We start from the raw sequence: 24,616 nt of genomic DNA, 5'->3' as shown, positions 1-24,616 counted from the left end.
AGTATTGTAGCGGGGTAAGGCCGGACGCCAGGGAAAATAGGTGACGGAATGGGGAGGATCTTTTGCTTTGATGAAGGAGGCTTGTGGCTGCAACTTTCTTTTCGAGGACGGACCCTTTTTAATGACTTCTTCATCTTTTCGATTCGACAAGCAATAGTTAGGTGTCAGAGAACAGAATGCCATAGGCACCAGTGGGTGTCAGGACACTGAACGCAGGACACCGGTGGGCCGCCGGAGGGGTGTTTCGGACAAAAGACTCCCGAGTCATGATTACAATCTATGTGAAGCTTTGGGATGACGAGAGTCAAGATCCTTGGCATCGCCGACCCTGCTGTTATGCCGGGTCCAAGCGGCGGCCTAGCTATCTATATAAGGACCATCTCGAAGTAGGATAGGGAAGGAGTTGTCAGAGCCACAAGTGTCATCCGAGGCGGGCCGGCTTCCACCAGGTAGGAAGCCGTTTGTGGCGGCTAGAGAGCCGCTTGTGGCGAATGAGAGCCGTTGAAGCCGTTTGCAACGGATAGGGAATCGCTTGGTTGCAGATAAGGAGCCGCTGTCCAAGATATTGGCCGAAGTCGGAGGAACACAGACATACGGAAGCAAACATCCAGAATCCAAGAGAGAACCTCGGCTGGCTATAAGTAAAGAGTCGAGACGGAGGAAGATAGAGAGGGCAGAGATCAATGCATCACCGTCGGCACCCCTACCTGAGACCGCCAGTGACCACCCGGTATTACGTAGGAGGGACGCCCGTTACTCCCCATCACTCTGTACTATTGCCTTCGGCCTAGCCGTACCCTGACACTTTCGCACTTTTCTTGGCACCTTCAAGTAATTCAGTAATATCCTATGCATAACCCGCATTTTATCCTTTAAATTACTCAAAATCTTCTTCATTATCAGTTTCTACTTCTATTGAACAAGTTCTTGCATTATGTCCAGTCCCTCCGCAAATACCACAGCGCCTTATACCGGTCTGCCGGCGCTTTACAGGACGACTGCTTTCCCCTTCTTCCTCCTCCATAACCTTGATTTCACCCCTCAAGACCCGTAAAACTTGTGCATCACCTATACTAAGTGCTCCTCCATATTGGATTTGCTTATTTTTCGTCCTACGACGCTTACTTAGTATATGGTTCGTCTCACGAAGCTCTTCGTTCTCCCGACGTAATGATGCATTCTCATGCATCATTGCATGCGTAGCCTTTGTAATCGAGTTAATTGAGTTCAAAATATGCGTCGGCGAGCTGTCTTGATGCCTCTGGACGCTACTTTTAATCAAAGTTGACTGCGATTCGGCTTCGAGGGTGTTGGTAGGCGTCTTAGAAACCCAGACGGAGGGAGGCAATTGGGGGTCGGGTGTTGGTGTTCGTACTACTTTTGCGATATCCAACGTAGATATGACCCTATCCGGTTTAAAAGGAACAAGTCCAGCTGCTTCGAATCCTGATCTGATGTTTTTTTCGTGAAAAGCACCAATGAAAGCTTCTAAAAACCCAGCTAAGAAATCCTGCTTCTCAATATGGGTTTGATGCCTTCGCATTAAACCCTCCACGAACGCACCGTACAGCCGTTTCAACACACTAAAAGGTACCAAATCCAAAGGCTGGAGCTTGTGGGATGAATGGGAAGGCATACACAATGTAATTACGCCGCGCGCCGCGAGGTAAGTCTCAAAATCCATCGAGTGGTGGCTCTCGTGACCATCCAATATTAAGAGACTTTTCGCACCCTTCCGACGGCTAATAATATGTTGAACAAAGTGTTTTGCCCATTCCACACCAATATTATTAGTAGTCCAACCGTTATGGGAAAGGTCAACCTTCCAGTTGGTCGGTAAGTCGTTACCACGATACCACGAAGCAAGATGAACCTTGCCCGCGAAGATGATGTACGGCAGTACCGCCCAACCTTGCGAATTAATAGCCTGGATCACCGTAACCCATTCCCGACCTCCTTGTGTAGCCTGTCTAGGCCGTCCGTGTCTTTCTGCACTCGTTACAACCATACCGGTTGTGATTATGCCCATTAGGAAGCCCGTCTCGTCAAAGTTGTAGATATCCTCCGGTAGGATACCGTATTTAGCGATTGTGTCCCTAACAAGCAAACCACGCGTAATACGCGATAGGATCTTCGCTAAATACCCTCTGGTAATCAATTCGACGGTTTCAACGCGTTCGGAGGTCTTGTCGGCGGTTAACGAAGTTCGTGGTCCAGTTCTTGCCGACGGGGGGCGGGTCGCGTACGCGTCGTAGGATATTCGCCATTTCTTCAATGTATCGAAGCCGAGGAGGAAATGCTCGCGCATCTAGCTCAATTATACGTCGGGCAATCGTATCCTCTTCGGTTTGAGTTAGATTTCGTTTTAACATATTAGCTTCGTGTCGCGTTTGGTCGCCGTCGAATCGATTCTTTAGTGTACGGTCGCAAACGTTGTAGATACGGCCAAGCTTACGCCATGAAATTTCAGGGTTGCGCTTTTTAGCTTGGATAGCTAGCTGAAGATCGGCTTTGATACGTGACCCCATGGGGGGTTACCCTATAGCTACAGATAAGACAGATAAGATAAGATAAGAGCTATAAAAGAGCTCTGCCAGGCCAGAATAGCTGACCTGGCCATCCTTTTCCAATACAACAATTCACACCCCATATGCACTCGCATCAGGCTTCTTTGGATTTACGAGGCATGTTGTGGGAGGGAAGAAAAGTGCAAGCTAAGTTAAAAGGTTGAAATATTTGAAAAAGTGCGAAAGTGACTTGTGTGCGAAAATGACTTGTGGATCACGTTATTTACTACTTACTAACTTACTTATGAAAGGAAAGAGTGATCCTAAAAGGAGAGGGTAACGAATTACCCATCTAGTTAGATTAGTTAACGACCCGATAAGGGAGGCGCAGCTTAAAGGCGCCTAGTAATGACACGGGGTCAGGCGGTCAGTAGGATATACCTACCACCTAACACACTGAACAGACGGCTCCAGTACCAACAGATCCCATCTGTTGGTCTTATCAGACGAAGATCGTGGTACTGGTTATAAGAGTGAAGCTCTTATACGTCTGGTGCGCGAGTTGGTCGGATGTGCCTCTGATACTCGTATCGTGATAATAGGATCTCGAACGTAAAGATAAGCTGAATAACTAAAATAACTAAATAACTGACTGAAAAGCGAAGGTGAAGATATAGATAAGGAGATGATGATATGAAGATGAGGATGATGATGCGTGAAGATGAGGGACTCGTGTCCTACTCTGCCTCTGTGCCTCTTAAAGAAGAGAAAATAAACTTTCCCCTAGCCCCGTAACCTATTTCCCTGATGTCCGGCCTTACCCCGTTACAGTAACTAGGCGAATCTAAGGGGAACGTCGACTAAGGATAGCCGACTTTAAAGAGGGGAATAATTATAAGAAAAGAGTCGTTATAATAGGCCGGTCTTAGCTAATAAGCTAAGTCGGGGGGGTTTCGCCCCCGATCCGGTAGAACTCCGGAACCGCTTAGCTTAAGAGGAGAACTCGAGGCACTCTTACCTAACTTAGATTTCTTAAGAATCAGTTTTATAATATATGCACCTATATACTAGCCTATTCTAGTCGCTCTTTATACTACCTAACTATTATATTATAAGACGTGTGGTATCCTCGTTATATAAAGCGCATAATACGCTAGAATTATATCGCTTTCTTTATAATTCGACCCTATCTTAGTATATATGAAGATGTTAATTCAAAGGTTATTCGTACGGTGCTAAGAAAAAGTAGCGAACTTGCTTATATAGCACGTTACACTGGGATGTTAAGTTATTATATACAATTCCGCTATTTAGTGCGCCGTTTATTCCGTTATCGACTTGAGACCGTTTCCCTGTGTACATCGCAAGTTGCTCATGGAAGTCTTGATGACTTTTTGTTTAAGCAGCAAAAGTTATCATACTATATTTAAAACTGCAACCATGGTCGCTACTGGCAACCTGGATATCGGAAAATGCCAAGGTAGTGTGACGACTGACACATGGACGATAAGCAGGGACATCCTGACATGGCCTGCCCTGATCTGGACGAGCGCGTTCCCCTTATAATAGGAGAACGGCCAGACATACTTGTAACCCTTTCCTTCTCTTTCTTCCCTAGTTTAGTATTCAACAATAGAGATGCACTGATATGCAACCTTGATTCGTACCTATGTGCCTCTGCCTCGTTACAGGTAGCAAACTTCGCGGCCACGATGGTAGCATAGGGGTATTGTGACAGGCTGTGCCTGATATGGGATCCGGAGCTGCAAGGACCGTGCGTCCGGATCCACCAAAGGAACCATCGAGGGCACACAAAACATAGTCCGTGTTCCCGGGACAACTCGCATATTTTACTTTCCTCCTCAGTTAGATAATTAACAGTATTTGGCCATGTTGAGCTGTATAGTTTCGCAGTGAGCCCGTCACATATTATCTAACTCATCTTTTACTCTTTTATTCCTGGCACTCTGGCACTATTATGAGCAGCACCTTTCGTGCACCTTCCTCCTTTTCTTCTGACGACCGAAGTACGCCTGACGTCGCGATGGCAGAACCACCCTCTCAAGCGGGCTCGACTTCACAAGCGGCAAACGCCCTGTTCACACCAGAGGTTCTTGAGCAACTCAGAAACCTCTTGAGGACCGACGAAGCCCCCACGCCGAAGCCCGTTAGAGCCCAACCGACTGGCGCTAAGAAGAGATCGGAATGGCCGAAATGGGACGGCAAGAAGGAGACGTACATGCTATACATCCACAAGCTCCAAGTCAAGATCGAAGTGGATTGGGACATGCTGGGCAGCCGAAAGGCTATCTGCCTGGATATGGTCAACACCCTCCCCGCGGACCTCCAAACTCGAGTGGCACACTGGTTTCAGAAAGGAGGACCGGATGGTGAATACGACTACGAGAAGCTTGTCGACCACTTCAACGAGAACTTCGAAGACAAACAGGCTACCAGGGCTGCTGGAGAAGACCTCGCACATATGCGTCAAGGGACACATCAGCTCTTTGCAGACTTCCTGCGAGACTATGAACAGAAGCTAGCCCAAGCTGACGGTCTTGACTGGCCTGATCGAGTTAAAATTAATGGGCTTAACATCGGCCTAAACGACCGGTTACGAAGGGCTCTGGTCTCTGTGAACGAGTTGTCTGACGACAATTACCCTCTCTTTGTTACGCAATTGAGACGGACGTCGGGGAAGCTGGAAGCCTTGGAGGACTATGCCTCAAGGTCAGGACACAAAAACGCCAAGACAGTGTATAGCCACCGAAACGGCAGGTCACAGCCCACCGTCGCTACACAGGGAGGAAGCTCATCCGGTGCAAGGACCAGGCCCTCCTCCCTTCCAGCACCGCCTGCGGTTGACCATGAGGGAGATGTTGCAATGACAGGAATCGACAGTGTCACCCTCCAAACATTAGCAACCCTTATCGCTGCAATGCAAGGGAACCCTGGCCGCAGCAAGAAGAAGGTCCGGAACAGAGGTGGTGACAAGCCGAGGGCGCCCTGGATACCTCAGGAGGAATTTGAGCTCCTCAAGGATCAAGGCAAGTGTAACCGCTGCAAGAAAAGCGGCCATTTTGGTTTCGATTGCCCGGACTTTTCGAGGCCAGCAAAGCCATCTCGAATGAATCACGCACAGTCCAAGGCCGTAGCGGGACACGTTTCCGAAGACTCAATGTCGTCGTCGGAAAACGAGTAACCCCTGAGCTAAGACGCACTCAGGGGTCGGAAACAATCTCGGCGAAGGAAGTGAAGGAAGCAATGAAACAGATGGATAGCACACCGTTTCTCATAGATACACTAATTAACTCAGGTTTTTATGTGGACTCTCTGTTCGATACCGGCTGCCTCTGTTTCTCTGCATTTTCCGAGGGACTAGTCCGACGTCGAAAATTACCGCGCATACCCGTTAAGGCTAGAGAGCTTCAATTAGCTGAGAATGATGATAAGAAGAGGTGGATCCGAGAAATCACCCACGTTGACATGGACATTGACGGGAGACGAGAAACGGTGTACGGGTACATTATCCAAGATCTGGCATATGACGTAATCCTTGGGAAACCATGGATGGAGGCCAACGATGTGGTTTATCTCGCAAAGAGGAGAGCTATTCGGTTCGGCAGCAAGAAACACGGTCTCGTAGTCAGGGAGAAAGGATGGTATCATACTCGCGCTCCGAATGACGTGAAGAAGCGAGTCTCAGCGGTATCAGTAGGTGCTGCACGGATGGTTATCGGCAGCCACTTTACGGTTCTCGCGAGGAGAGCCAGGAAGGATCGAGAAACTCGGCTATTTGCTGCTACAATGGCAGATATTAATAAGGCCTTAGAGCCAAAGAGGAAGCAATCGCCTAGAGAAATAGCGGCCAACTTACCTCAAGAAGTGAGGGAAAACGCCCGGTTCTTCACAGAGGATGAGAATAACGAGGTTCCCCCACATCGCCCTGGAGTCGACATGGAAATCGAGCTCCAGAAGGACGAATATGGACGCGAGAAAGAGGTCCCAAATGGACCCCTCTATGACATGTCCAGGGAAGAGCTCCTAGTACTTCGGAAGACTCTTACCGACCACCTTGATCGAAATTGGATTAGGGCCAGCGCCTCCCCAGGAGGCGCACCAGTGCTTTTCGCGAAGAAACCAGGAGGTGGACTCCGATTCTGCGTGGATTATAGAGCACTGAACGCGATCTCTGAGAAGGACCGTTACCCACTCCCTCTGATACGGGAGACGCTGAGAGCCGTGGCAAAAGCTACATACGTTACGAAGGTAGACGTGAGAGCCGCTTTTCACAAGCTTCGGGTTCGAGAGGGAGATGAGTTCAAGACGGCGTTCCGTACGAGGTATGGTTCTTTTGAATGGTTGGTAACACCATTCGGGCTCACAGGGGCCCCAGCGGCGTTCCAGAGGTGGATCAACAAAGTTCTCAAAGACTTTTTGGGAGACTTCGTTTCGGCTTACTTAGACGATGTCTTGATCTATACTAGCGGAGACCTAACAGACCACTGGGTCAAAGTCAATACTGTCCTTGCCAAGCTGGGAGCTGCTGGCCTGAAACTCGATCCGAAGAAAAGCGAATTCGCGGTGAAGGAAACAAAATACCTAGGTTTCATTATTTCGCTGGGCGAGGGGATTAAGGTCGACCCGGAGAAGGTTGAGGCTATTAGAGGCTGGGAAGCCCCCACGTCAGTAAAAGGGGTTAGAAGCTTTATCGGCTTTGCCAACTTCTACAGGAACTTCATCCCAGACTTCGGCAAAATCGCCGACCCCCTATTACGCCTGACCAAGAAAGGCACGAACTTTCAGTGGCGTGGGAAGGAACAACAAGCGTTCGACCAACTCAGGGAGCTATTTATGACCGCACCAGTTCTCGCTATGTGGGACGAGTCGAAGGACACGATCTTGGAAGCCGACTGTTCCGGATACGTAATGGGCGGGTGTCTATCACAGGTCGACAAAGAAGGACGACTCAGGCCCGTCGCCTATCTATCCAAAAAGCTGAGCCCAGCAGAATCGAACTACGAGATTCATGACAAGGAACTGCTCGCGGTAGTCAGGTGCATGGAGGAATGGCGTGGCATGCTCATCGGATTGGAAAAGCCCTTCGTGGTATTGTCAGATCACAAGAACTTGCAGTACTTTATGACAACCCGAAGACTCTCTGAACGACAAGTCCGATGGTCACACACCCTCTCGCAGTTCAACTTCACGCTGAAGTTCAGGGCTGGTAAGAGCGCTTTACGTCCTGATGCACTCTCACGGAGAGAGCAAGACATGCCTCAAGGCGTCGACGATGAACGCCTACGAAACAGGGAATTCCAATTACTGAAGGACTCATGGGTCAAGCCCCACCAGGCCGACTTTGTACCGACCCAGATCTCCTCCATACAACTCCCCCCAGTGTCAACGGAGCAACAGTCAACCAGCCTGTCCAAAGGACGAAGCATCTTTCAGGAAATCGAGCTGCAGCTGCTCTGGGACCGCGGAGTAGCAGAGGATCAGGAGTTACCCTTAATGTACCAAGCCTTAACGAAGGGGGAAAGGAGTTTTCCACCGGTGTTGAAAAAAACTCAAAGCGTCAATCTCCGAGTGTGACTTCGACGAGAGAGGTGTATTAAGATTCAGGAAGCGAGCCTGGGTACCAGAGTGGGAACCTCTACGCACAGCTCTGATTCAGAAGACACACGACTCGCACATTACCGGCCACCCTGGAAGGGACAGCACACTAGCGATCCTCAATAGAAGCTTCTTCTGGCCAGGAATGTCGAAAATGGTACGCCAATTCTGTAGGAACTGCGACGTGTGCGGGAGGTCACACGTCTGGAGGGAGAAAAGGAAAGGTCTGTTGCACCCACTGCCAGTGCCGGACCGTTTCCATAGCGAACTCTCTATCGACTTTATGACAGAGCTGCCCGCCAAGTCAAAAGGAGACCCCCGATTTCTGATGGTTATTACCGATCGACTGCTTAAGAGCTGCACGCTGGAAGCAATGAGTAGCATGAAAGCTGAAGATTGCGCAGAGAGGTTTCTCCAGTGTCACTACCGATTTCATGCATTCCCCTCGTTCCTGACTTCAGATAGGGGAACGAACTGGGTAGGCGATTTCTGGACACACTTATGCAAACTGGTTAAAATCGAACAACGATTGTCAACTGCTTTCCATCCAGAGTCCGATGGGAGCACAGAGCGAATGAATCAGGAGGTACTCGCATATCTCAGAGCCTTTATCTCTTACGCACAATTCGACTGGCCCGAAATGCTTCCCTCCGCGATGCTGGCAATCAACAACAGGGACACCGTTTTAGGACTCAGCCCATTCTTCCTGACACACGGCTACCATGTGGAGCCCATTCCACAAGTCACGCCACCAATAGGCTCTAGGTCTGACCCGACCAAGCGGGCAGACAACTTTGTCGCCAGGATGCATGAGGCACAGGAGTACGCCCAAGCAGCTATGGCGTCAGTCCAACAGCGAATGGAGGATTCGGCCAACAAAAAGCGCCAAGAAGCAGACAAGTTCCACGTCGGCGACAAGGTCTGGCTGAACTTGAAGAACATAGACACGCCCCAGCTCTCCAAAAAGCTGGCCTGGATAAATGCGAAATATCAAGTCACTCGGGTGATCGACACTCACTGCGTGGAACTGAATGTACCAACAGGTATTTGGCCTAGGTTTAATGTGGACCTCCTAAAGCATGCTGCTACAGACCCTCTACCGTCCCAAAGGGTCCTAGACGAGCAACCGCCTGCCGTACTACCACCCTCATCGGAAGGAAACCAAGGCGAATATACGGTCGAAAAGATCCTGAGGGCAGAAAATAAGACACGAGGCAGAGGCCACAGACGAGAGGTACTCGTCAAGTGGAAGGGATACCAATCTCCGAACTGGGAACCAAGGAAGAACTTCGAAGATACTGTTGCCTTGGACAAGTTCGAGCAGGAGTTCGGAACCGGGGACGGCGTCGGTGAGAACACCGGAGCCACTATTGGACCAAGAAGGAGCAAGCGCACAACCGGAGCTTCGGTGGAAGCCCTGACGATGAGATTAATGAGCGGGATAATTCATAATGGGATAAAATTCTTCTCTCAAAACCTTGGGAGGGGGGTAATGTGACAGGCTGTGCCTGATATGGGATCCGGAGCTGCAAGGACCGTGCGTCCGGATCCACCAAAGGAACCATCGAGGGCACACAAAACATAGTCCGTGTTCCCGGGACAACTCGCATATTTTACTTTCCTCCTCAGTTAGATAATTAACAGTATTTGGCCATGTTGAGCTGTATAGTTTCGCAGTGAGCCCGTCACAGGTATGTGGCGATCAGTGAAGTTCGAGATGATACAGGATTCCAGACAGAACGATGTTTTTCAATACCTCGTTTAGGAAAGGTAGGAGAAATCGGAACAGTACTGTAACAGATGCAGTACAATGTAACGAGCCTGTTGTACTACCCTGATGTATCTATCATACTATGCAGAGGGAAGGAGGAAGGGAAGGAATGGCGGTGAGGTAGGGTAGCGCTGATTTGTATGCTCTCTTAGGTAGTGGGGCGTTTGATCTGTGCTCCCCAGAGCCAGATTCCTGCGCACAGGCCAAGCCTGTCACATGACCCCCTTTGTAGGTTGTTAGTCTGAATGCTTCCATGATGGCTGCTCCCTGGCCGACAGCTCGTGCCTGTCGGTTATCTGCGCGTCAGGCAGCAGGCACGTCCGTTTGCAAAACAACCATCATTCTGCTCCTCCCAAACGTCGCCCAGCCTCGACTTTGTGTACACTTTTTGCTCCCATTTTTCACCCATCATCCTCAGCACATCTACTCTCTCTTGACATATTCTCATATCCTGCTCCCGCTCTCTCGGTCACGGTACAGATATTATGCAGTTGTAGCATAGGTGCGCCTGCTAATCGTGCGAGCAGATGTTGCCCCGCTTCAGCTCCTCCAGCGATAGTTCGTCCTCCGGGAGCGATTATGATGAGGAGATTGTCAACACCCCATCCTTCATGAGAAGGTCGGGCCCATCACGCTTTACCAGAAGGGCTGCTCCTGCTCCCGCCTCCACGGATGATGACGACGACGATAACCATGAGGGTCTGCGCCCAGCTCCCATAGAGCATGAGTTATCTGCAGCGAAGGGCAAGCGCAAGGTAACCTTGCGCACACCCGTCGCCTCCGCCCCTACTGCCAAGAAGCCCAAGATAAGAGGAGCGCGTCGTATGACCCGTTCCACTGCCCGAGTCTGTATCTCCCTATATTCGGCCTAGACCTATTGCTAACCCCCTCTTAGACCCCTATCCGCAGATCTGCTCCCGCGACTACTACCAAAGGTAGTAGCAAGAAGGTCCCCATGCGTGGTGCTGCGCGAGATTATACGTGTGACTCCTGTGTCGGTGTCAGGGTACGGCTAGGCCGAAGGCAATAGTACAGAGTGATGGGGAGTAACGGGCGTCCCTCCTACGTAGCACCGGGTGGTCACTGGCGGTCTCAGGTAGGGGTGCCCACGGTGATGCATTGATCTCTGCTCCTTCCCTATCCTACTTCGAGATGGTCCTTATATAGATAGCTAGGCCGCCGCTTGGACCCGGCATAACAGCAGGGTCGGCGATGCCAAGGATCTTGACTCTCGTCATCCCAAAGCTTCACATAGATTGTAATCATGACTCGGGAGTCTTTTGTCCGAAACACCCCTCCGGCGCCCCACCGGTGTCTTGCGTTCAGTGTCCTGACACCCACTGGTGCCTATGGCATTCTGTTCTCTGACAGTCGGTCGGTTGGGAAAGTCCGCCGCTGCCTGTTTCGACCAATTGGGCGTTGATTCCGGCCGTTGCTTCGCCTGTGCGGTGGGTAACCACAAGTGCGCTCCCCTGTAAGTGCTTCTATTTTCTACTTATCTGGCTTCTTCGTCCTCTAATAGCTCCCATTTCCCTCTAGTGAGGAAAAAGCTCTGAGGGCTTCAAAGAAGTTGGCGGCCGCCGCGGCTTGGGGCGCCGACTTTGCTGCTCTTGCGAGTCTGCGCGCTGGTGTTCGGGCCGCTAAGTGGGCGAGCAACGCTCCCGTCGTCTTGTCGAGTAGCGATGGCGAGGATGAAGAGGAGGAGGCGGAAGCGCTCTCCCAGTCGGAGACTCTGCGCGCTCTTCTAGTAGAAGTGCGTGGCTTCCGGGCCGACTTTTCTGCTCTGGCCGCTCGGCTTCGCTGAGCCTAGAAGCCCTTCTGCCCTGTGCCCTTCGAGGTTCCTGGTTCTCTGCATCCTGGGGGCGTTCGCTTTCTGTTTGAGTAGTCGCTCTATTCCTCTCTCTCTTACTTTTAGTTATTTGATATAAGTGCGCTAGTCCGTCAAAGGATTCAGCTTTACCGTATTGCTCCTCAAACCTCTTGAGCGCTTCTGTTTCTTGAAATTCGGATAAGGGCTCCCAAGTAGGATCGGCGTATCCCTTCCATCGAACGAATACTTGGCGGACCTTTCCTCGCCCCTTGCTCTTAGTTCGAGCGCAGAGGATCTCTTCTACAAAATACTCGTTATCTCCTTCTTGATTTTGGATTGGTAGGGGTTGGGAATCGGATACTTCTTGCCCGAGGAGCGGATTAGAATGTGCTCTTCGTAGTAGATCTACGTGGAATCGGTTTTCGATGCCGGAGGGGATTCCAGAGAGCTCTACCACTAGGGGGTTAATGACTCTCGAGACTGATTATTTCGCTCGTAACCAGTCTAGGGACTTCTTTTGTCGCGGAGTTTTATAATTTCGTAGGTCGAGCCAAACCTTATCTCCTTCTTCAAAACGCTCGGGAGCACTTCTTTTCTGATTCGCGAAGTATTCCTGCCGCTGCTGGGCAGTTGCCATTGAACTCTGCGCTAGGTCCGTGATATCGCGTAACTTCGCTAGGAAGTGCTCGGCCCGATATTCCGGGGTCCCTTCAGGGCTTTCTTCTTCTATTTCGAGGGGAAGGGTAGAGAAGTGGTAACCATGCTCTAAGAAGAAAGGGCTTAATCCTGTAGTTGGGTTAGCTCTCCCATTTAGAGCTGTCACGACCTGGGTTGCATCGCATTGGTAGAGACCTCGATTAGGTGCTATCGACGAAGATTCTACTCTAAGGAGCGAAGGAAAGAAGATCACAACTTAGGTTTGAGGGAGCGCGACTAAGTCGTCCACGCTTGGCGGGGCTCCTGCAGGGGTTATGATTGGCTTCCCATCTGGCACTGCCATGGCAGGTGTTCCAGCTGTAAGTCACCTGGTTGTAGTGAGTCTGCGAGGGTTGACCTTCACAAGAGCTAGCTGCGCTACTGGGAACCATCTCGTCCAATCATCCTGGGTATAGTTAATATAGGCTCGTAGATAGGCCTGTATTTCCTGATTCATCCTCTCCGTGCTCCCATCGGTTTGCAGATGGAATGCCGTACTTAGTCTCTGCTCTATTCCGACCAGGGAGCAGAGACGCCTCCAAAATTTGCTTGTCCAGTTTGAGCCCCGGTCGCTCGTAATCGCTACTGGACATGCGTGCCATCGGAAATGCGCACTAAGGAATCTTTCTGCGCAGGCTTCCGCTTCCATTGTTGGCATTGGTTCGAAAACCACACTCTTGCCCAGTCTATCTACTATAACCCATAGATATCTATTACCGTTGGATAACGGCAGATCGGTAATAAAATCCATGGATAGTTCTGTGTGTAGACGTGAAGGGATCGGGAGCGGTTTTAGGAAGCCCCTCTTGCTTTCCCTCCAAATCTTTGATCTACCGCAGATGTCGCAGTTCTGTATAAACCTCCGGACGTGGTGTTGTAGCATTGGCCAATAGTAATCCCTCGAGATTGCCGCGATAGTCCCGTCCCGCCCCGGATGACCCACGAGCGTAGAATCGTGTATCTTTTGAATAACCTTCGTCCGTAATATGTCCAGAGGGCTATTGGTGCTATCGATAGGTGCTCCCGGTATCCATAGTCGATCTCGATATAATATTCGGCCTTTAGAGTCTATATTGCACTCCGAAATTTGTACCTTGAGCTTAAGGTTTGGTGCAAGACTTCGAGCATTTTGTTTGACCGCTCTATATACCTGTTGGTAAAGTGCGTCTTGCGGGGCAGTCTTATCCCATAATGCCTGGAGCTCCTCTTCCTGAAAGACCTTTATTCCCGGGAGGTGGTTAGCTATATTTGCTAATCCTATCTGTAGTGTACGCGGTTTTTCTGGTAAAGATTCGGGAGGGAGCAGTTGCAAGAATCGGCCTTCTTCCCTACTATCCCCGGGGCGGATTTGGTCTTGCTCTCTTCGCGAAAGGGCGTCCGGTACCACTGCGCTCTTCCCGGGGCGGTACTCCAGTTGAAAGTTATATCGTGAGAGCAGTTCTGCCCATCTCGCTTGCTGTTCCGAGAGCTTTTGCCTCGTCATGAAGTATTGAAGATTCCTATGGTCCGTCAGGATATTAAACTGCTCGCAGCTACGTAATTCTGCGTCCCACTGTTCTATGCAGCGAATAATTGCTAGCATCTCCCTATCATGGATGGGGTAGTTAACCTCCGTTGGGCTAAGTTTCTGGGAGTGGAAAGCGATTACCCTTCGTGTTCCATCTTCTTGCTCCTGGGAGAGTGCTCCTCCTGAGGCAAACCCAGAGCAGTCTGCTTCTAAGAAGGTATTCTTATCTGGGTCCCATTGCGTTAGGATTGGTGTCCGTGTAAAGAGTAGTTTCAGCGTTTGAAAGGCCTCTTCTTGATCCCGGCCCCAAGTAAAGAGTGCTCCTTTCCCAGTAAGTTTAGTTAATGGAGCTACTACTTCTGAAAACTTCGGAATAAAGATTCGGTAGTAGTTTGCGAATCCGAGGAAACCGCGTACTCCTGTAACGTTCGTAGGGGCTTCCCATTCGAGAATAGCGCGTACTTTCTCCATATCCGCTTGTATTCCCACACCGGCCGTGACGATAAAACCCAGGTATTAAATGGTTTTTACCCCGAACTCGTACTTATCCGGGTCGAGGTATAACCCGGCTTCCTGAAGCCTCTCTAGAACTCGTCGGACCTGCTGCAAGTGCTCTCTCTTACTACCATCGGTCTAGATTAAGACGTCATCCATATAGGCAGTAGTAAAGTCGTCTAGAAATTCCCGTAAGATACTATTAATATATCGTTGGAAAGTCGCGGGAGCTCCCGAGAGTCCTAAAGGGGTTACCATCCACTGAAAAAGGCCGTATCTCGTTTGGAAAGCAGTTTTCCACTCCTCCCCCTCCGCTATAACGTACCCCACGGTCCAATTGAACACTTTCGCGCATTTCCGTACAACCTAGGTTTTATCCCTTATTTTCCACCTTCTACAATGGCACGTAATTGGGAAGAAAGCGATATTCAATTAGCGCTTCAAGCGCTTCAAAATAACCCCAAACTAAGCGTACGATCCGTAGCACGGATCTATAATATCCCTCATACAACCTTACGTCACCGATATCGCGGCGGTACTTCACGACAGGATATACGATCACCAACGCAAAAGCTTACCTATTCCGAAGAAGACCCGATCGTACGCTACATAGTCGACCTAGATTCATGATCATTTCCTCCTCGAATAAGTGGTGTTGAAGATATGGCGAATCGACTACTCCACCAACGCGACGCAGGATGCGTCGGTATTAACTGGGCTTCGAGCTTCGTACGACGACAACCAGACCTCCGGACGCGTTTTAATCGAAGAATCGACTACCAGAGAGTCCTCTGCGAAGATCCCGACGCGTACCGCGCGTGGTTTTATCTCGTACGGAATACAATTAATAAGTATGGAATTCAAGAGAAGGATATCTATAATTTTGACGAGACTGGGTTTCTTATGGGTCAAATCTCATCCGAGATAGTTGTAACGACCTCTGATCGACATGGAAGACCTAGAGCAGTACAGCAAGGGAATAGGGAATGGGTTACAGTTATCCAGGGCGTCGGATCGGACGGCTATACTATCCCTCCGTATATCATCTTTGCTGGTAAAACTCACCTATCTTCGTGGTACGAAAATAGCCTACTACCAAAGGATTGGGTTATCGCGGTTACGAAAAATGGCTGGACTACAAATGAAAGAGGCGAGGACTGGATTCGACATTTCGATCAACATACAAAGCTTCGTACGAAAGGTGTTTATCGCCTCTTAATTCTCGACGGCCACGAGAGCCACCACTCGACCGCTTTCGAGCTCTACTGTAAAGAGAAACTCTATTATCACACTCTGTATGCCGGCTCATTCGTCGCATAAGCTCCAACCTCTCGATATCGGCTGTTTTCGTGCACTGAAAAGAGCGTACGGTAAAGAAATTGAGGATCTTATGCGGGCACATATTACCCATATCTCGAAGGAGGACTTCCTCTCCGCGTTCTTAAAAGCGTTCCAGGCAACTTTTACGATATCAAATATCCAAGGAGGTTTCTGAGGGGCAGGACTCGTACCGTACGATCCGGAATATGTGATTTCGCAGTTAGATGTGGAGTTACATACTCCAACACCTCCGGGTACCTCGTCTGGCCTTCCTATTATCTGGGAGTCGAAGACCCCAAATAACCCAATTGAGGCACAATCCCAGACCGAATACGTGAAAAACCGAGTTATACGGCATCAAAATAGCTCTCCGACAGCTACACTTACTGCACTTGACCAGTTTGCGAAGGGTACGACGCAGGTTATGCACCGGCTTGCTCTTTTAGAGGGTGAGAACGCCGCGCTTCGAAAGGCAAATGAGACACTTAGCCGGCGGCGTTATACGAGAAAAAAACGTTTACAGTATGTAGGATCACTTCGTATACAAGCTGGAGAAGATTTACAGTCTCAGAAGCTAGTTAACGGAGAGTTAGATAATAAATCGCGCTGGAGTCGTAGTCGTACGAGGAGGCCAGAGATACTTCAGCAACGCTGTAGGACGTGCGGAGAGCCCGGTCATAATATGCGTACTTGTCAGAATAGTAAAGAGATATCTGAAGAAGATAGTTCCGAGTAATTTTAATTATTTTTTTACGTTATAGTTGAATTAACTTATATCTTATTGTACGAGGTCTTAAGAAGTGTTCAATTGGACCGTAGGGTACGTTATCCGCACGCTAAAGCCATGTACGCACTGTCCATCTCAACACCATTCATTGGTTCCTAGACACAAATAATCAAACATCATCGTCCAACGCTCCAAGCCAATGTCCAGACCCAAGTCTTCTCTACTACGTGGCGATTACCGTGAGGTGTTTCCTGCAGCTGACTTCGCCTTCAACATTGCTGCGTGGCGCCTAGTGTGGTACTTGGCGTCTTTGTCGTGGAAGGGATTGTATAGCACGTTGCAATCCTTACACTCAACGAAGCCCTTCTCGTGGACAGATAGGCTAAGCGTTGTCTGGACTGTAGGTAGCTTTGATATCTGCCGCCTATTCATTCCACGCATTTCAGCGTTAAACCTCTTCTCGTCCCTCTCTTGTCGGTTCAGACGTGCTATGCTCGATTCTTTCAGTGCGGCCTCAGCTTTATCTAGAGTCGAGGACGTAAACTGTGTTTGTTTCTCAGCCGCATCATCTGCTAGTAGGCCGGGTATCTTGGAATCTCGAAGCGGCCGCGTGGTCAGCCTCCGACGCTTCCTCTGTCGAGCTTCCACCATGAGCGGCGAAGACGGCGCGGTCGACGAGGACACGGTCGCGTTGGACAGCTGCGAACAGGATACAGAACCGGAGGTTGGTGATGCGATTTTGAAGTAGCTTAGGATGGACTCTTTCCTAGGCTGCTGTTTCATGCATGGCTGCATTGTACGCTGCAGCAGATTCGCTTTCGTCTCTGGTTGAGTCGTCATGGTACTTGCGATCGTAGTTGATGTTACACGCTGCCCATCTTGGCCTTCGGCCTGTCGCTTCTTTGTCACTGGCTCGGTGCAGTCACTCTGAGCGGAACGATTACTGTAGGTGCGCAACGGGCGTCTGGTCACAATAACCGTTAGTTGTGACGTCGTGGCTTTGTTATGGAATTCTAGGAACAGAAGGGACATTGAAAACGGTATACCTTTGGGCCGCTCGAGTTCTTGAAACGGTTAGATCCATGAAAAAGATTTTATAAGTGTGCTCTCCAGATGGAAAATAAAGGTGTCAGGATGTCTGCGGTAAAGCTCGTCCCTTGGCCTACTGACTCTCAATTCGGGAAACTTGTTACACGTATGAGACGTGAAAGAAAGGGATATGAGTGTATGGAAGAAATCATGTCACAGAAAGAGGAGAGCTTGTAAGGTGGTGTTGACCATGATCAGCAGTTCGCTTTTACTAATTGCTTATCATCGTGTTGTAGCTCAAATTAGGATACAACGCGGTTGCCAGCTTTGAGCGCGATCAGACGCGTTTGGTGCAAGTGGGGCGGTGCTAATGATTGGTCTGGGACCTGAATAGGTGATCCTTGCGCTATATTCATGTTCCAAAAGTCTGGGGACTACCCCGCTAGATCATTAAACTGCTACACGGCAACATAGCTAGCACTTCGCTACTTACCTATGAATATAAGCGATTTTATACATAAAATAAAGTTTAAATAAAGCTCAGTGTATAGAGATTTATTTTTATATACTAAGATTAGGCCTTAAGCTCACTTTTATCGTATCTAATATTATTAAGGTCTAACGTGAATGTACACCGAGCTGGCCATGACACCGAGCTGGCCACTTTCATGCGCCAACGCGACCGGCCAACTTCATCTTTGATTTCTCAACAACCAATTATGGCAAAGTCATACAACGAAGCAGACTTAATGCTAGCCCTTCAAGCTCTCAAAAATGACCAAAAACTTAGTCTCCGACATGCGGCAAAAACGTACCAAGTCCCCCGAAGCACCCTCCAAACGCGTAAAAACGGCGTACCTTTCCGACGCGATATTTTGCCCAATTCACGAACTATGACAGAATTAGAAGGGGAGGTCATTATCAAGCATATACTGGACTTAGATGCACGAGCGTTTCCGCCCCGGATTGCTGATGTGGAAGCAATGGCAAATTCTATCCGCGCGACACGTAACGCAGGGCCCATTGGAACGCGCTGGGCCTCGAGGTTCGTCGCACGTCGCAAAGAGTTGAAAACTCGTTGGAACCGTCCTTACGATTGCCAAAGGGCCCAATGCGAAGATCCAAAGCTTGTTGCAGATTGGTTTCGGCTTGTTGCGAATGTTATCGCGAAATACGGTATCCAAGAGTCGGACATCTACAACTTCGACGAGACTGGGTTTATGATGGGCAAGATCTCAACCAATATAGTAGTTACGAGCTCCGAACGACGTGCCAGGCCGAAATAAATACAGCAAGGTAACCGGGAATGGGTTACCGTAATCCAAGCGGTCCAGTCTACCGGTTGGGCGCTGCCGCCGTTCATCGTTGTTGCGGGCCGATACCACCTCTCTTCTTGGTACGAAGACGACAACATTCCGAAAGATTGGAGAATTAGACCTAGTCCAAAAGAATGGAAGACTAACGAGATTGGTATGGAATTTATTAAACACTTCGATAATTGTACGAAAGATGGAAAGTCCGGGATATATCGATTGTTAGTGTTGGATCGTCACGAGAGCCACGTTTCCGGCGATTTCGAGCTATATTGCAAAGAACACAAAATTGTAAATTTGTGTATGCCTCCGCACTCATCTCACATCCTCCAGCCACTTGACGTGACCTGTTTCGGTCCATTAAAGCGGGTGTACGGCCAGATGGTAGAGAAATTGATACGCCGGTCACTAACACATATCGCGAAGGAGGACTTCTTTCCTATCTTCAAAGACGCCTTCTTTGCAGTTTTCGGCGAAAAAAACGTTCAAGCTGGCTTTCGAAGGGCAGGGCTTGTTCCATTCAATCCAGAAAGTGTGATTTCAAAGCTGGACGTACGATTACGGACCCCGACGCCTGTTGGCTCCCCAGAAATCGCAACCCGACCGTGGGTATCAAAGACGCCACAGAACCCGATAGAGGCTCATGCACAGTCTACTTTTTTGAAAAAGCGCATCTCCGAGCATCAGAATAGCTCTCCGACGAATATTTTCTCAGCTGTCGACCAGTTTGCGAAGGGAGAAAAAGTGATAATGCACGAGCTCGCCCTCGTACGGGCCGAGTGCGCTGAGCTTCGAGAGGCAAATAAGATGCTAAGCCGGCGCCGGAGGACTAAAAGAATGCAATTACGGGAACGAGAATCACTTATTTTCCAAGGACAGGACCTACGGGACTCTAGGGAGTTGGCGACGCAGACACAGCAAGAAGAGCGCCGAAATGGTGGTCGCGCAAAGCGTGTTGAAACGCGCCCGAGGCGCTGTGGTATTTGCAACGGGACTGGGCATAATGCGCGAACTTGTAAGATCGCATTGCCATCTTCTGGAGAGGAAGATTCAGAGTAGTTTCAATTGATTTACCGCGTTGTGGTTTTACTATCGTAAAATTTCTATGCGAGGTTATGTAAGGGTGGCCAGCTCGGTGTCATGGCCAGCTCGGTGTACATTCACGTTAGTAGTATAAGTATTTCTATCTATTTTTTATAAGGATACTGTAACGAAACCTCTAATAGTCTAGCTGCGTAAACCACTAAATAGTCTGTAAGGGTTTGTGCTAGTAAGTAAGTCCTGCTGCGGAGTCCTTTAGCCATAATATCGGGGTCTGAAGTATGGAGTATCGGGCTCTGGGTAACTGAAGTATTCGAGTAGGGTAACTGGGAATAGAGTCGTCAAGGCAGTTTGCCTCACCAATGGGTTAGATTGATGCTTAGATTGATGACTGAAGTAGAGACTGTCTATCTATGAAATGCCTGGGAGTCCTGTCCCTTATATATCCATTCCCTCCTTCACTGATAACTGGGGCCATTAGATCCTTCATGGATACTATTGGTCCTAACTGGATATGTTGGATCATTTCATATCCAAATGATCCACCCTTGTAAGTCACGTGGCTCGTGATCCTTGTACTAGCTGGCTCCTCCTGCAGCTAGCCACTCCTGTGTGACTTTTAGGCACTGCGCCCGGCACGTCTCACGTGATGAGACGTTAAATTTCAATCAATCAATCAACCTGTGTGACTTTCCCTCCTTCTTTGTCCTGTATCCACTGGGCCTGCCATCGGGCCTGTTGCGTTGGTTAGAATCGTAGATTCGTAACAAACTTATAGATCACGTTAATAGGAGATAAGATAGATATAAAGTAATATAAGGCTATATACTAGGGAAGCTAAATACGACTTACTAACGACCTTTAATCTCTTCTGAGAAGTCGTATATTTAGAAACTTCTATCTGTAGACCTGATCTTACGCGGCGAATCCCTGTTATCCTGTCAGGGTACGGCTAGGCCGAAGGCAATAGTACAGAGTGATGGGGAGTAACGGGCGTCCCTCCTACGTAATACCGGGTGGTCACTGGCGGTCTCAGGTAGGGGTGCCCACGGTGATGCATTGATCTCTACTCTCCCTCTATCTTCTTCCCGGGCCTCCGCCCCTTACATAGATAGCTAGAACCCGACGTCGGAGCCGCGGAGCACTAGTTTCCCCGATTGTTCCGCAAACCAAGACTTCCATATCGACATGACTCGCACATTCCTACACCGGAGCCCCACCGGTGTCCCACCGGTGCCTATGGCATTCTGTTCTCTGACACGACGACCCCCCCTGACAAGGCCCTGCCCTCAGGGCCTCAACGCTCGTCCCGTAGAACACCGGCCCTTCCTATTCCCACATCCTCCGATGCCGCGCCGGTGCCCTCCGGTGTATACCCCGTAACTCTTCACGCGCAACAGCGTATACACTTGTGGCCTAACCACAGTGCTCCGCGCTGTCACCCGCACACACACGTCATGACATCGGTCCAGCCATTGCTCGAAAACCTTTGCCTGACAATCGCTTACGACAACGTATACACTTGTGGCCTAACCACAGTGCTTCGCGCTATCGCTCGCCTTCCGAAGCTATAGGTGCCTACCGGAACAGCACCGGTGGCCCTACGCTCCCAATCGTCGGAACATTGGCCCAGTAAAACGCTCGCAAGCCAATGTTCGACACACACGCGCAACAGCGTATACACTGGTGGCCTAACCACAGTGTTTCCCGCCATCTTCTGCCATAGAGAGACCCTGCTTGTTACCGGCTTCCCAACGGTGTACCGTTGCCCTTGTAGTTATGTAGATGTGATAATAGGTGACTTACCTGTGATCTTTGTTCCGTTCATGCCCCCTCCCTGAGTGCCGCTCCTGAGGCACTGGTGCTAACCTGTTCTACTCCTAGGCCACCCTCAAGACGGTCGCTGCGGCCATGACCCTCAAGGAGTTGATTGCCCTTGTTGCCGCTGGCCCCATAGAGGGCAATAGTTTCTCTTGTATACAATAAGGACTTGTTTGGCCGGCGTGTCCTTGATACAACGATTGCAGTCCAAGTTGTCACCTGGTGATACGTCGTGCCACTGAATCTTCGTATTCTTCCCGTAGCTCCCGTGACAAGTATCGGTGCCTCACGTTCTTCGTCGGTAGCATCACCAGGTTCCCTACGGCGAGGGCGACGGTCTTTCGTCACCTGTTATACCACTTCTCGTAGTCCTTGTTCGTTCTCTCAAGGAGCTTGCTGGCAGACTGCACACCCCCTAACAAGTCCTTCACATCTCGTCAGTGATTTCCAAAAGTACGACCTACTGATTCTCTTGACTGTCTTGGTGACCCCCAGGTGGCCACTAGTCTGCTCGTTATGGAAGGCCATCAGTATCTCCCGCTGGATCGGATGGTTATCTGGTACGAAGACGCGGCCCTTATAGCAAAGCAGCCCGTCCTCCTGGTACCACGCACCCGGTACGCGGCTGAGCGACTTCCACGCTCCGCTACTGACGAATTCGTCTTCTGCCTGGGCTTTCCTGACATCTTCAAGTAATGTCGGAGCCAACTCTTCCGGCATAGGGACACCAGCTGTAGCACCGCTTGCGCGCTGTGTCTCCATTACTCGCACTCTGATACTCCTAAATCGTTGTAGGAAGTCTGGCAAGAACGCTACTTGCGCCTCCTGTTTCTCACCCGCTGTCGCGCGGTGGTCAGGTCGTCTTGACAACCCATCGGCAGGATTCTTCGTGCCTGGTCGATATATGATCTCGAAGTCATAGTTCGCAAGGTCCTGTAGCCATCTACCTTGTCTAGCGCTGAGCTGCGGCTTACTGGCTAAGTAGCGGTGGTTCAAGTGATCCGTGAGAATCTCAATCGTCTGTTGACTGTACAGCAGATAGTGCCGCCATCGTTGTGTTGCCTCAATAATCGCGAGCAGCTCCGCATCGGGTGTCCCGTAGCGTAGCTCAGCACCTTTCAATTTCTTGGACATAAAAGCCACTGGGTGCCACCTGTCTCCGTGCAGCTGGGTAAGTACTGCGCCAATTGCGAAGTCTGATGCGTCAGTCTCTACACGTATAGGTAGTCCAGGCTCGAAATGCTTCAAGATAGGTGCTCGTGTGAAGGCCAGGCGTAGCTTGTAGAACGCCTCGTGTGCTACATTATCGAGCTGCAGCGCTCCAGATGATCCTCCCTTGAGTAGGTCTGTCAGGGGTGCTACTATCTTCGAGTAGTTCTTGATAAACCGGCGATAGAACCCAGTAAATCCGAGGAAAACCTGTATATCATGGATACTAGCCGGGGCTGGCCATTGCGCGATAGCATCCACCCTGTCGGTTTCCATGCGGATCCCCTCCGGTGACACCACGAACCCTAGGAACTCGACTTCTTGCGTGTGGAAGACGCATTTGTCTTGATTAGCGTACAGGCCAGCAGCGTCCAACCGGCGGAGGACCTCCCGGACATGCTCTGGGTGTGACTCTCTGTCCTTAGAGAATATAAGGATGTCGTCCAAGTAGACGATACAGATCACGTCCACAAGTCCAGCTAGTGCGTCGTTGATGTAGCTCTGGAAGGTCGCCGGCGCATTAGCTAGTCCGAACGGCATGACCAGATACTCAAAATGACCGTATCTCGTCCGAAACGCCGTCTTCCATTCGTCTCCTTCGCTGATCCGGACCCGGTGGTATGCGTCCTTCAAATCTAGCTTCGTGTACCACTTCGCGGAAGCTAGCCTATCCAAGATCTCACCGATCAGTGGTAGTGGCGCTCTGTTCTTCACAGTGATCTTGTTAAGGCCTCTGTAGTCCACACATAGCCTCAACTTTCCTCCTTTCTTCGGTACGAATAGGATCGGCGCCCCAGCTGGGCTCTGCGAGGGCCGAATCCATTTCTTGCTCAAGGCCATTTTCAAATATTCTCGTAGTTCCTCGAGCTCTTTCTCCGCTAGTGGATAGATGGGCCCGTGCGGCGGCTCGGCACCTGGCTCTAGCTCGATCTTGTGTGACCGAAACCTTCCATCTGGCAATTTCCCTGCTAACTGCGCGTCGAATAGATGGAGGAATTCTGCGTATTCCGACGGCACGGTGGCACACTTGGCCTGCGGCTCTGTTCCGGCTCCTCTGTCCTTGCTAGCTTCGACCCTTGCTACCGCGGGCACTGCTATCTACTGTACTTTGCCTCGTGGTACGCATTCCGTATATCCTTCTTGCTGGTCACCAGTTGCAGACTGTCCACGTCGAGAGGGTACGTCCATCCTAACGAGGACCATCGAAATATAGGCTCAACGGCACGGCACCAGGGGAGCCCAAGGATTGCAACCCAGTCTTCTGCATCTGAGACTCGGAATTCGTGAGCCTTCGTCTTCGTCACCCCGAAGCCGTCCGTCATCTTTGTATGTAATACCCTCTTGCCATAGTTGGGACCTTTGCTTCCCCACATGCCCCGCAGCGTCTCACCGGAGTCTTGTAACGTACCCGGCTCGATGCCAAGCACTCTTGAGTCCACGACATTCTCGTCGGCTCCGGTGTCAATCAAGGCTTTTCCAATGCGCCAGCAGCCGCCAACCCGGAGACGGATGGTGGTTTCCAGACGGAGCGGCTGCTCGTACCCCTATTGAGGCTCGGTGTGGCGGACCCCCAGCGGCGCTGTGTTTGGGTTCCGGTCCTCAGGACAAGGTCCGTCATGTTTGGTTCTACCGCAGGTCCTGCAGTTAGGGCATTGTCGAGAGTAATGTCCCGTCTGTCCGCACGAGTAGCACTGGCCGTAAGCCACATCCCTCCTGGGCGCCTGTTGGCCTGCATTCCCGTCTGATGTTTCTTC

General features: G+C 50.2%; 2 protein-coding genes across 2 annotated transcripts; one reads left to right on the top strand and one right to left on the bottom strand.

The window, feature by feature from the left end:
• Window positions 1-9,791: 9,791 nt before the first annotated feature.
• On the top strand, window positions 9,792-11,525 carry BCR38DRAFT_149656 (uncharacterized protein). Its single transcript, XM_040853703.1, has 4 exons — window positions 9,792-10,014; window positions 10,422-10,739; window positions 10,790-10,892; window positions 11,266-11,525. The coding sequence occupies exons 1-4, from the start codon at window positions 9,961-9,963 to the stop codon at window positions 11,370-11,372; spliced, it is 582 nt and encodes a 193-aa protein (XP_040717656.1). The 5' UTR covers window positions 9,792-9,960; the 3' UTR covers window positions 11,373-11,525.
• Window positions 11,526-16,515: 4,990 nt separating this feature from the next.
• BCR38DRAFT_425630 (uncharacterized protein) lies at window positions 16,516-17,829 on the bottom strand. The gene is made up of 2 exons (XM_040859725.1): window positions 17,496-17,829; window positions 16,516-17,413 (listed from the first exon to the last, which is right to left on the bottom strand). The coding sequence occupies exons 1-2, from the start codon at window positions 17,531-17,533 to the stop codon at window positions 16,684-16,686; spliced, it is 768 nt and encodes a 255-aa protein (XP_040717655.1). The 5' UTR covers window positions 17,534-17,829; the 3' UTR covers window positions 16,516-16,683.
• Window positions 17,830-24,616: the final 6,787 nt, after the last annotated feature.

The sequence above is a fragment of the Pseudomassariella vexata genome (genome assembly GCF_002105095.1).
Source record: "Pseudomassariella vexata strain CBS 129021 chromosome Unknown BCR38scaffold_4, whole genome shotgun sequence".
Lineage (NCBI taxonomy): Eukaryota > Fungi > Ascomycota > Sordariomycetes > Amphisphaeriales > Pseudomassariaceae > Pseudomassariella > Pseudomassariella vexata.
This window is presented reverse-complemented; position numbering and strand designations above follow the sequence as displayed.